Source organism: Camelina sativa, chromosome 3 (genome assembly GCF_000633955.1).
Source record: "Camelina sativa cultivar DH55 chromosome 3, Cs, whole genome shotgun sequence".
In the NCBI taxonomy this organism is placed as follows: Eukaryota; Viridiplantae; Streptophyta; class Magnoliopsida; order Brassicales; family Brassicaceae; genus Camelina; species Camelina sativa.
The window spans coordinates 17257498-17271485 of NC_025687.1; the positions used below are offsets into that span (position 1 = coordinate 17257498).

Below are 13988 nucleotides of genomic sequence, written 5' to 3' on the forward strand. Positions count from 1 at the left end.
ATTAAACAAAAGAGGACGACAATTTTTCTAGGAAAGAAAAAAGTAGAGAATCAAGCAAAGATACGTAAAGAATCTAAATACTTCATATTCATCAAAACATCAAGAGACAAGAATGATGTAGAACACACATGTAGAATCTAACTGTTTAAGAATTGTGACTCTTTTGGCTTCTCTCTGAAAGAATCTGCTTTGTCTTTTCCAAAACACCGAAGAATATTGAACCTCCAATACCTATCCACAATACCCTCGGACCCATTCCCTATACACAAATTCTCAAACTATTCAACAACTTTGCACAAACATGAGAAATTGTGTATTCCTAAAATAGAAAGGTGAAGAGCAGAAATTTGGGTTTACCTTCCACAAAGCTGACGGCCCTTCTTCTCTTATTATCGTCTTAACGCAGTCTGCAACTCCTTTATACTGAGTTCCTGCACCCTGCCAAAATTCAAACCAGAAAGGTCGGCACTATATTACTGGAGCTTCGTACTATCCTCTGAAATGAATCTAAGTGGAACTTCTTTCGGTATTTTGTGTACTCATCGTTTTGACATACCTGAACCATTAATCTGGTTTTGATTACATCAAGAGGAGTGGTCAAAACACCAGTGACAGCACCAGCAAAAGCACCAAGCATTGCATTCTCTGGATCATTTAGATCTCTTCTTGCCTGTTCTAAACAATACGGATAACTCACTGTCATTAGTCTGCAAAAGCGGATGTTCCTTCACGTATCATTGTAGCAACAAAAACTTACAGCCAACTTGTATCCAATCCGTAATTGCTCATAAACACAAAACTGGAGAGCGTCAAAAGGCAAATCTCGCAATAAAAAGGAACCATAACCCTGCATGTTTAGGAACATATGATTGAAACATCCATGGAGCTTTTGTTGTCTGTTCATCTTAAACAATGTGATTAATTCAGCTACAAACTTAAATGAGCCTGCTACATAGCAAATAGTAAAACGCTAGAATAATAAATCAAGAAGTAACAGATATACCGCATACATGCCTCCAAAGCCCTCTTTGGCTATAATAAGGCGAACAGCATCACGGGCCGAAGCAAATTGACCAGTTTGCATTCGCTGTTTGACAACCTGTTAAAGTTTCCATTAGCCTATACATTTTCAAAACCAACACACAAGAATAAGCAAAGACACAAGAAGGAAGAGACTTACTTCTGTCGGAACCCGAACAATAGATGAAACCGCACCTCCTAACGCACCTGCAGCCTGATTGAGTTTACATAACTCGCTAAGACATATATCCTTCTCTAACATAGCATAACTAGATTCTAAGGTCTTCTGCTTCAGATCAGTAAGTTTCAAAACTAAATGGTAGCAAGACTAATGTATTCATTTTCTCTCTACCAAAATATAAGAAACTTTCAAGGGAAATTCTCTATCTCTAGCAGACGAACAAACACTTAAAATTGAATTTAGGGTAATACATACCAAATGTGCAACCGCACTAAAATTTTCGGGTAAAACCTTCAGAAGCTTCTGTTTGGTTGGTTCATATACACCGAAAAATAGAGCCGAAGCACTACACATTTAAAAAAAAAAACATTGTTCATCTGAAGCAAAGAGTCACAATTTTTCAATGTGTATGCATATCCTTCATCAATTTTGACTACATACTTACGGTAAGACACCAACAAGGTTTCCACCAAGACCAGAGTATAGTCCCTTCCATATTATCTTTCCCCCATCCCGAGCTGCCTAAAACATGTCAACCCACTATAGTTTAGTCGCTGTAAGTCCAGCATCGGTTTGCTTATGTTGGATCATAACACAAACTAAGTTAAGGAGAAACTACCTGCACTCGAGTTTTGATTGTATCAATTGGGTATAGAGCAGCTTCCACCACAACACCAGCTAACCCTCCTGTTATCAAAGACTCTGCAAACAACATCTAACTCTTACTCTATATACAATCTAGCATTAACTTGAAGAAAAAAGCACCTGGCTATATCAATAAAAGCACAGGCACATGAAGATGTGTTTTGCAACCATACCATAAAGAACACGCAAAAAACGGCCTGGATCATCTTGTCTAACACAGATTGAACTACAACCATTGATCTGTTTCTTCATAGGACTATTGAATGCCAATGTCTCTACAAGTAACATAAACATGACCAATCAATACAGTGTAATGTAATGAAAATTGATTTGCTTTAAATATCAAGTTTCAATATTTTTCTTTGGATGCAATGTTGTGAATTTGTGATGATAACCACAAATACAAAAAGGGGGTTTATGAAGAAGTTTCAAAACAACAATGTCTCCAAAAAAAATCCAACCTTTTTAACACTAAATGTTACTAAATCGATCATAGAGTGAGAGATTTACTGGAACAATGGTTGATTTCAAAGGTAGAAACTTTTACCAGGCATAGCTGTCCGAGAATGATCTACGCTACTGGAAACAGTGTCACTGTCCATCTATAACCATTAGAAGAAACAAAATAGTCAAAATGAAGCTGAAGAAGAAGATCACAAATTGAGAAGCAGATTGATAAATCATACGTTAAATTAGAAGACGAAGATCTAACCAAACTACCAAAGTGTGAGAGAGTAAAGCGAGGAGGGTAGAGCAACAAAATTCACAGAGCTTTCGTCGTAAAGGCATAAACCTTTTCATCTGAAAAGAAAATCGAACCGGATTGGCCGGTTCGACCGGTCAACCCAATTTTTTGGGTGTTTTAGAAATTTTAGAGTTAAATTTCACATATACTGTAGATATATATATTAAATTATGTATAAAAAAGATATCATATCACAAATATTCGAAACTTAATTAAGATAAGATTTTTTTTTCTTTTTTACTACAAATCTTCTACGAAATAAATTGAAAGATAGTGTTCTTTTTGACCAGAAAAAAAAATAAGGTAAGAAAATAATACTAATTAATCAGAAATAAATACTATCTATTTCTATATATATATATATATAATATAGTTGTGTTGTTCATATATAATCAGTCTAGTAAAGAAAAACTCACTAAAAAACAAAAAAAATGGCTATCACAATGAAAACTTTAGTCGGATTTTTTATCACTATCCTCTTCATTATATTTTCTATTCATTGTAGTACCACAATCGCTCATAGTCCAGGTATTTTGTTTTACTCAATTTTGATTATGAACATTATTTTTGTTCTTTGTTAATTAATGTTTTAATGACTATTTGTTAAATAAACAGGTTATGGACTTGGGCCGCTTACATGCTACGATGGAACTATGTGTATTCATAGAGGGGAAATAGCTTGTCATCGTTTTTGTCTAATACAAAATCATGGTAGTGGCTTTTGTACTGATGACAGATGTTCCTGTAGGGATAAATAAGTATGCGTGTGAGATGTAATACTCCACTCAAATGTATTGGTATTATTCCACTCGAAAACAAATAAATTAATAGTAGTACTTTTCATATGGTTTTGAACATTATATAAGAGATCTATATCAGAGTAAATAAAATTAAAAAAAAAACTGTATTTCCTTTTTCTTTTTTTCTTTAACACTAGAATTATATTCTATTAAATGAAAACAGTTTATAAAAACTGATAATTTGATTTTTTTATATATTATTCGGATTAATTATCAATGATTTTTTTTTAAAAAGTATTTGGTTTTTCAAATTAATATGGTGGCTAAAAGCAAATTAATTATACTGTTCAATATGTTTCACAATGATTGTCATTTTAAAATTGTTTCATAAAAAGTATCGTTTTATATTTTTAATGTAGTTTTTAAGACTAAATATCTCTTTTTTGTCTCTATTATTTCAGCATATTAATTAGATATAGGGTAATATGTAGTGTATTAAATGAAAGATAAAAATAACATTTGTTTATTTTCTAAATTTGTGTGAAAAATATTAGAATAATACTCTTTGTGAAAGAGATAGAGTATTGTTTATTAATTTCGTAGGAAATTCGTATGATATGTTTTTTTAGGAAAATGGTATGAACAAATTTTGATGGAAATTGGAATGATATTTTGAAAGGAAAATGTGATGAAAATTTTTCAAAAGAAATTGAAATGAAAGTTTTAAAAACAATACAAGTAAAAAAAATGGCAATCATATAAAACAAACCTTTTGATAAAAGCTTGACTTTAACTTCTTCTTCTTCTTTTTTTTCTGGCAAAAAGCCTGATTTTGACTAAATTACCAATAACAATGATTCTGACATTCGGTCATTCAATTCAGCCAAACTTTTTCTTTCTTTGATTTACTGTTTGATACTATTACACAGCTCACTGCTTTCACTTATGAAGTTCACAAGTTCTTGCGCCCTCTTCATCCTCATAGCTTTGGTGGCTTCGATACGTTGTGGTGAAAATATCTGAGTCACGGATATTTTCCTCAACATCCTGAAAAGCATTATATAAATAGAAACCATGATCTGTAACCATTAATAAAAGCTCAAGCGCTATTAGCTTAAACCACTTTAATTTTAAAATTTGTTTTTTTTCAAAGCTATTGTTTTTTTTTCCAAAGCTATAGGGTTCCAAAGATCATCATGTTTATCGATCTGGAACTTCCTAGTTACTAAAAAGAGAAATAATAGAAGAAAACTATTAAGATTCAGTTGAGATGAACGAAACAGAAAACAATTCTCATTAATTAGCTGATGGTTACAGTAGGTGTTTATATATACAATCATATAATCATCTAAACTAAACCAACTAAACCGGTTATATAACAACCCGGTTATCTGTAATAAAAACAAATCAAATTTAGTTACGTCCAACGAGTAGACGTCGGATGTAGCCAGGCAACGGAGAAGTCATGATGATTGATGGATTGTACAGCTGCATTTACGTACCGGGCAGACAAGACTTGATCATGTGTTCTTAGTATCCAAGCTTAAGACCACTGATTTTATGACCACTGAGTTTAAAATTCCAAGCTAAAGACTCATGACTGGTCCATATTTTTTTGAGAGATCTGCGAATGAGCGATGTGGGTTCTTTCCGACAAGATGAATGTTTCCGATGAAGGGTAACCGTGGAGGTCCCGGAGGTGTCGCCGATACTTGACGAAGGCTTTGTCGGGATCTTGAGGTGATGAGGATATAAAAACATGATAGGATAAAGCAAAAGAGGAGAATCATAGTTTGTCGAGAGATGATGTCCATTTGTGTTTCTAAAGTGGCTAAACATGGTATAGATATATATAAGGATAATTGGTATCGGATTGTCGGTATTTCAAAACTTTTTCCAGAAGCAACGGGTTTTTTCTATGTGACGTGGAGTTTCAAACAAAGAATGTCAATAAGGCATACATATCACTTTGAAGTAAGATGGCTGATGAAGAAGGGACATAACATGTTTAATAACATGATAGCGAGTAAGGCTTATGGAACAACTAAGCATCGTCAAATTCTTTTTTTCATGTTTTGCTATCTTCAGTATATGGCACATATTTCTGCTTATGTAATAAATTGTTTTGTGAAGTTTTGTATTTGCTATGTAACTGTTGTAATACCTTACTGATTAATGAAAGATATTGGAAGGAAACAAAAAAAAAAGAAGTCAACAAAAAAAATATGATATTTTCAATTATTTTGCAGCTCCAAATATTCTAGCCATCATGGGTTTCTAATTCTTGCCGGTGGAGACATTAACTTGCCACGAACAAAAAATCAAAGGTTTTAATTGCGATCAAACGCCGGTCCCAATAGATTACGTACGTACGTAAGGACGCGAACAGTCGTGCCGAAATCGTATACGTTTTTGGGCTAAAGTAACAAAACTAATGATGTTTAAAGACTTTATATATATTCTGTTCCTTGTATGATGACATAAAAATTATATATTGTATTTCGTATCCCTTTAGGCTTTAGACACGAAAATACAAGTACTATTATTTTATATTTACGTAAATAAAACTGTATATCACACGAGATTTAAGATTGAACGAGCTTAAAGGCAGTTTGGTCTTAGTCTATATATGTTTAGGACAAAAAAAAAGCGAAAAAATTTGAATACACACCTCAAACTTAATAGGAAATTTGAACTCTATACCAAATCTTTTAAATCTTTGAAAAGTATCTTATGGGTTGAACTAAATGACTATTTTGTCCTCAGTTACAACTTAAATTAAACTAAATACAAATTAATTAAATTAATTTATTTGAAAAAATTATTTCTTAAAACATTTATTTTTAGAAATTATTTTTTAAAATCACTGTTTATAGTTTAGATATTTAATTTTTTTTGATAATGATGAAGTAGTTTATTATGGAAAATATTAATCAATAAAGAAAATTAAAATTCAGATAAAAAAATAAAAGGTGGTTTTATAAAACCTAAACAATACAAAAATGACAAAATCAAATTTATATATTCTTCTTCCCGTCGCCGGCTCTCACTTTGTTCCCTCTCCGACTAAGTTTTCCACCGTGGTTAGTTTCATCTCATATATTTGTATTTAAAGCAAGTGATAAATCATGTATGGGTTTTAATTGGGGTTGTGTTCTAATTCTGGGTTTTAATTGGGTTTGTGCCCTCTCCATCGACTACGTTAGTTTCATCTCATGTCAATTTTATGTCTTTTCACACTTTTATTATCTCTTAAAATATCTCCTCTTTTCAATTCTCTATTGCAAACTCCAAACGACACAGTTGATAGCCATTGAGCATATAGTTTGTTTTCTAACTGAATACTGTATAATAAATAGGTGTGGAGAAAGTGGTTGAATTGTGCTTAATTTGAACCACCATCGGACTGCTCAGAACCTCCGTTCAAAGTCAACAAGCTCTATCATCTCGACACAAAGGTGAATTTCAATATATATATATGTATAAATAGAATTTGTTCAGTTAGATAGATCATGCTTTTGTTCAATCAAGCAGGTGATAAATCATGACAGCTTCAAGAACAGATGCACCAGGATCACTGCCTATGCGGTTGTTTACACATGGGACAGAACCTGAATTCACAAGAAGCTTCACATACCATTCAGGATTGGACAACCTACCTGTATTGTCAAACCAAATCCCATCAGATGATCTAGATAAAATCAGAAATGGTCCATTAGGAGTTCTTCTAAGATTCTACGATAGTAAATTCTTGTGGTCAGCTAGAATAGTGCATGAGCTTCTAGTGAATCAGCTTGTGACAAAGAAGAAGTATGAGTTTTGGACTCTTTGTGGTGGACAAGCAATGAGGTTTTCTTTGAAAGAGTTTAAGATAATTACTGGGCTAAATTGTGAACCTTATCCTCTAGAGAATATCGATGTTGAGGGTGGCCCTCAGTTTTTTAGACGACTAGGGTTGATGGATGCTGAGAAACAAGAGGATATGGATGCTGAGAACCAAGAGGATATGGATGCCGATGATGACCCTCATTTTTGGAGACGACTTGGGTTGATGGAGAACAAAGGACTATCTTACAGTATGATTGAAGAACAAACGTTCAGAAGTGGAGTCTATTTTTGATGCTCTTACCATCCATTTGCAGCTTTTATCACCAGTACACTTAACCTCAAGAATAGATGGCTATGACTTGTAAACTCGAAAGTGGAAGTCTTCTTCTAGTTTAAGCATATTCAGCCTCCATTGCAGCTTTCTCTTACTCTTAAATTCTTGACCCACATGAATGGTTAATTGACTTGATTCCATTTTCAATTTTGAAGTTTCTTCCTGCAGAGCGTCGTAATCTTCATCAGAACCATTAGTGGTATCATACTCAAAACTATTACCGATACCACTAAACTTATCATCATCATCATCATCATCATCATCATCATCTACCACATCTTCTCCTAACAACTCATTCTTCGAACAAGACATAGCACCATCATCATCTTGAAGCATTTTTCTGCAAAAACGTTAATTGCAAAACTCAAATTAGTGGCAGTCAAATAATTTTTTTTTTTTAATTTCGAAGAATCACACTTAACATTTTACCAAAACAAGAATCTCCGTAGAATCACAGTTTACCGTCTACGTGGAGAACTGGAAAGGAAATAATGTGAACAAGAAACTTCGTAGAATCACAATACAATCTCGAAATGCAGTTTCCAATAAAATAGTATTTATAAATTAATTAAAAAAACTAAATTCTATTGTTATTAAATCTTCTAGATCGTGGTATTATTTCTTATATAAAAATCTGGTATTATTTAGTAATTTAATTTTAAATTTTTATTAAATAAAAATCAAAATAAAATTAATTAGAATTATTATATATTTTAATTTTAATAATTACATATTTTAATTTGTTTTGAAAAAAGTTAACTTTAATAAAATAAAATAAAAATTGTGAGCTTTTACAAAATAAATCAACAGTTCAAAAAATCGACTATGTAACAAATCATTTAATAAAAGAATAAATCGACTTTTTAATATAAGTCAACAAAGAAAAAACATAAATCTGCAAGACTAAAATATAAGTCGACAGTTCAAAAAGTCAATCATATTAATAAATCAACTTAAAATGAAATAAGTCTATTAAGACCAAACAAATCGACGGGAAAAAAATATAAGTCAACAAACACAACAAATAAGTCAACATCATCAAAAGTCGACTATGTAAAAAAACAATCAAACAAAAAAAGAGTTGACAATTTTAAAATAAATCGATGGAATAATAAATAAGTCGACAAAAATTAAACTTAAGTCAACCATTCAAAATATCGACCTTATTAATAAATTAATGTAGAATGTAATAAGTCAATAATAAATAAACAAATCAATAGATAACAAATATAAATCGATGAACAAAAAAATAAGTCACTTGTTAAAAAAATTGACTATGTTATAAGTTCACTAACCATAACATAAGTCAACTGTTTAAATATAAGTCGATGACGAAGATAATTAAGTCAACAAAAGTAAAAAAAAAAACAATTGTTCAAAAAGTCGACATTATAAATAAATCAACATTGATAAAATAAGTCTAAAACAAAATAAATTTAAATCTAAATAATATCAACAAAAATATTTAAATTCTTTTTTTTATTCAAAATTTTAAGATCATTAATTGATTGATGTAATCATTATTTAAAATATAATAAATAATTTTCGTTATAATTTTAAATTATTTAAATGATTTATTTCGAATTTAAAAAAATTTAAAAGTAATTTATTTTTTAAATATAAATATAAATTTATTGTTTTAATTTAATTGTTAACATTGTTTAATAATAAGGGTATTTCTGTCCATTTTCCTTTCAAAATGTGTAGTTTTCAAATAACTATAATATTAAGTGTAATTTTCAAATTTCTTTACAAATTTAGTATATTTTTAAAATTGTTCCAAAAAAACCCGTAAATATCTTCATTTCCTGCTAATAATTAATGTTCCCATTAGATTGCCAACCGAGAGATCAATCCAAGCTCGATCAACGTGTTGTCTCATATTCAGGCAATCTCATCTTCTTGGAATTATTGGAGACGACGGAAGAAGTTAAAGCCAATTACAAAACTTTTTTGTTAACTCAGAGAGTAAATCCCCAGACCTATGGAGGGGTCCGAGACTAATCTCTCTAGAGGAAGGGTATCCCACGGATAAAGTCCCCCAAGTATACAAATGGGCCGTAAGCAATAGGCTCATACCCATGTGGCCAAAAGGATAAAGCTGAGTAATTCTGCACTTGGAGAGAATCGATCACTGACCTAAACTAACAGGTTGACTCTTCCACCAAGAGTAGAACCACTAGCCCACCACCTTGTAATTAGCCAATTGCAAAAATTTCAACAAAATTTCTGTCTTTTTTCTCCAAATCTCATGCACAGCTCATTTACTTCCTCGTGTATTTTTCCTCCTTTGATCCTAACTGTTCCTTTTTTTGGTTTATGTTAAAGAGCTGCTTATCCTAACTGCTTTCCACACGTTTTTTTTCTTTTTCTTATTATTGGAACTTTGGAACCCATAATTGGATAAAAAACCCTAAACCGAAAGGATATTTCTGATTTAATATGAAGGTTTTAGTCAAAGATTTAGCTAGTCTCAAACTTTCAACAGCAAGAAAAATAAACCGTGAAAAATATTAAGAACATGTTATTTTATGTTTGTTAGAAAAATAATTATATTAGTTTTCGTCCTCTCATCCTGGATCGTCGCTTTGTCGGGGTACCAAAAACGTGATTCGCAACTCTTCATTCAAATATATGCAGTGTGGGCTGATAAGCATTTGCATTGGACGATTAATTCAACAACGTTGCTGCCATTTAATTATTATTCCTCTTTCCATAAAGTCTTCTTAATTGATTAACAAGTTCGTGACTTTCCACCCAAAATCACTGATTCAGTTCCTCTCATTGCGGTGGTCTTCTTCCACGTATACAATTACTGAATAAATACAATCATAGATTGGCTAAAATGTTAATAAACCTAAGCTTGATCTAATTAAAAAAAAATTATGAGTTTTTTTTGAAGAACATACAAATTAATTTTAAATCGACATAAGTTCCACAAGTAATATCAGTGAATATCATATATTTTGTATTGAGAAAAATGTCATTTATAGCATAAAGTATCAAATTTCGGCCATTTAAACTATATGAAATTGTTGTAGGTCATTTAAAATATCAGATTTCATAGACTATTTCTTTTAAACATTAAGTTTCGTTGACCAAGCCAAAATATATATGACGTTATATCCGATAACTGAGCCACTAACAGACGTTAATATACAGTTAACCATTCCGTTAGTGATAAAATGACGTTGTTTTAATGAAAGTTTTAATTTAAAAAATGTCATTTAAACCATGAAGTCTTAAGTGTAGGCCATTCAAATTATAAACTTTCAAATTTAGGTCATTTAAACCATGAACTTTGTAGAAGGCCAGTTAAAGCATCAACTTTCTTAAACTATGAATTTTTAGACATCAAACCAAACTAGACTTGATATTAAGTCTGCTAACATGCATTAATTAAATATATCATAAGGGAAAATTCAAGGATCAAGATCACAAGTACAAAGAGAATCACCAGTGTAGCATAGAAAAACCTAGGATCTAGAATAAAGTGATCAATTATATGGATCTGAAACAAGGCGATTAATCCTTCAAACTCCAATGTAGTGTCGGAATACATAGAAAAGACTCAAGGCACAAACAAAAAGACAAAAACACGACAAAACGACAAAAAATTAGTATGAAACGAAAAAGAAAGACGTTAAAAGCACCAGATATCACTTGTTTTGTTAGCATATATATTTTATGTCATGTCGAGTTTGACTTGGTCAACAAAACTTGATGTCTACAAAATCCTAGTCAATAAAGTTGATGTTTTAAATGACCTTCGACAAAGTTCATGGTTTAAATGACAAAGATTTGAAAACTCATGGTTTAAATGACCTATATTCAAAAGTTCATGGTTTAAATGACATTTTCTCAAACTAAATATTTCATCAAAACGACGTCGTTATGTTATAGACATAAAGTGGTTAACGAAATATTAACGTCTGTTACTTGCTCAATTATAAGATTTAACATCATGTCTTTTTTAGCTTGGTCAATGAAACTTAATGTTTAAAAGAGCTAATCAACGAAAGTTGAGGTTTTAAATGACCTAAAACAAAATGCATGGTTTAAATGGCCAAAATTTGAAAGTTCATGTTTTAAATGACATTTTTCTCATTTGTATAAGCTCTCCAATCATAAGATATTTTAAGCTTTATACCATCCTCATTCATGTAATTTCTTTCCAGATACCTCACTTGCCCACAAATGCATCGTGAGAAATTATGATGGTCACAACAAAACTTAAGAAACAAAATAAAATGTAAATTTAATGAAACGACCCGACCCATTTTTTTAAAATAATAAATAATAAATAGATAAATAATAATAATAAACACTCTAAAACTAGTGGTCTCATACCCACTAGGCACCTAACCACAATCACACCAAACCGTTTAAATAATAAACAATACCAATATCCAATAATAAATAACTAATAGTTAATAACCAGCATTAATTCATAATAAATAATCAAAACACATGAATCAAAGAACCAACAATCCTAAACAATGTTCTAATAACTCAACTCTAGCAACCTATCATAACCATACAACCACCAAATGAGACACTAGAACATCCTCCTTTTCATTGCCTTGATTTCACGATCACAATTTGCCTTTACCAGCACCACAAACACAAATTGCAATGCATGAATATTTTATAAACACTCAATAAGGCAATCCTCCCATCTATTGGGCTATACACACAAGCAATAAAGACATCTTTAACCATCAACCAACAATCAATAACCAAGCAACAACAAACCATGACTCTGCATCGACCGACACCAACCCATGCATCGACCGACACCAACTGGGGTTGCATCGACCGACACAAGCTTGTATCAACCGACACAAGATTCACTTACATTGACCGACACGCACATGCTCGACATAGCACGAAATCCCTAATTGCATCGACCGACGCCTCCACATGGCATCGACCGATGCTCCTAGGTCAATTTGCGCCGTCCTCGCATTGCATCGACCGACACACAAAGTGCATCGACCGATCCAGATGCCGAGCATCGCTTTCCCTAAAGCTTCTCGCCGGATCTTCGTTCCTACAAAAGTCAAACTCGATCCCAAGCCACAAGAAAGCCTCACAAAGCCTTAACTAACATTCTAACAAGCCACAAAACACATAAACAAGCAGATCAGAGTAATCTCCAGCTTAAATAAGCTATGGTCATGCACTTACCTTTGCCAAGAAGATTTTGAACCTCAAACAAGCAAAACAACGCTCCTAGGAAGCTCCTACAACGATCCTAGCTACAGATCTCTACAGAAACTGCCTCAAATCACCCCCAAAATCATCGAGAACACTTTTCTCTCTTCCTTTCTCTCAAAAGCAGCTAAACACGACTAATAAGAAAAAAACTCGAGTTAAGGGTTTTTCCCTAACCCAATCGCAGCGTTTTACTTAACTCGAACTGCACAAACTGACTATGCATCGACCGATGCACTAAACCGGGATTTCGGTTCACGGCTGTTACAATTATCCCTCACCAACAGAAATTCGTCCTCAAATCTTGAACAACCCTCAGTCAAGGACTTCCCGTGCCACGGTCTCCACGGCCCACATCTCCTCCGACCGATCCACGAAGGTCACCTCTAGGCTATAGACTCACGTTCCAGGCATTATTTGCTCTCGACTTTTGGACTTTCCTTTACAGGCCTTAAACTTAAGTTATTATTGGCTCCTCATCAGACCTAAGCTTGCATGCCATAATCAAACCTAAGCCCGCATGCCATATATATAAAGAAGTACAATATTCTTCTCTCGGGTTGCCACCTTACATCGCGCCCCCGGATCGTCATCCGAAGTCGATATATCAATCATACTCTCAAGCCACGAAGTCTCAGAATATGGCTGTACTATGAGAACTAATGTTCCCCAAGAGTCGCGAGCAAACAATTCTGAACACGTCTGAGTCCTATCCCTAACCAGGTTTCCTTCCCGTGGCTCACGTAAAACAACACAATGTCCTACCAACCACATATCCCCACTGGTATACCTCATGATCACACAAGGATCATATAAATGCCACTAGGGCCGCCACGAAGGCCAAACATATGTCCTAAATAGGACCGTCACAAAGGCCAAACAAATGTCCTAAACATGACCACCACCAAGGCCAAACAAATGTCTTCAACATGACCGTAACAAAGACCACTTGTCCCAAAGGACCGTCACGAATACCACTCGTCCTGAAGGACCGTCACAAAGACCACTTATCCCGAAGGACCGTCACGAAGACCACTTGTCCCGAAGGACCGTCACGAAGACCATACATCTCAAAGGACCGTTACAAAGACCACTCATCCCGAAGGACTGCCTCAACAGACCACACGTCTCGAAGGACCATCACGAAGACCACACATCCCGGAGGACTGCCTAAACAGACATATTGGCTAAACAGCCCACCACAAAGGCCACATAATTAGCTAAACAACCCGCCACAAAGGCCGCACAATGTCTCAAAAGACCGCCACACACGGGCAC

At 33.3% G+C, this 13988-nt stretch overlaps 1 protein-coding gene across 3 annotated transcripts in view; it reads right to left on the reverse strand.

The window, feature by feature from the left end:
- LOC104777400 (probable S-adenosylmethionine carrier 2, chloroplastic) overlaps positions 1 to 2613 on the reverse strand; it is a 10321-nt gene extending 7708 nt beyond the window's left edge. Inside the window, exons 1-12 of one of the 3 annotated variants that reach the window (XM_010501646.2) lie at positions 2533 to 2613; positions 2394 to 2448; positions 2020 to 2121; positions 1821 to 1903; positions 1647 to 1723; positions 1457 to 1547; positions 1181 to 1234; positions 1004 to 1099; positions 758 to 847; positions 557 to 670; positions 358 to 438; positions 129 to 259 (exon numbers count right to left, since the gene is read on the reverse strand). In XM_010501646.2, coding sequence (XP_010499948.1) covers positions 146 to 259; positions 358 to 438; positions 557 to 670; positions 758 to 847; positions 1004 to 1099; positions 1181 to 1234; positions 1457 to 1547; positions 1647 to 1723; positions 1821 to 1903; positions 2020 to 2121; positions 2394 to 2448 — 957 coding nt within the window. In that variant the 5' untranslated portion in view covers positions 2533 to 2613 and the 3' untranslated portion in view covers positions 129 to 145. The remainder of the gene's footprint in view (positions 1 to 128; positions 260 to 357; positions 439 to 556; positions 671 to 757; positions 848 to 1003; positions 1100 to 1180; positions 1235 to 1456; positions 1548 to 1646; positions 1724 to 1820; positions 1904 to 2019; positions 2122 to 2393; positions 2449 to 2532) is intronic. The other 2 variants (XM_010501645.2, XM_010501647.2) reach the window with 2 other exon arrangements.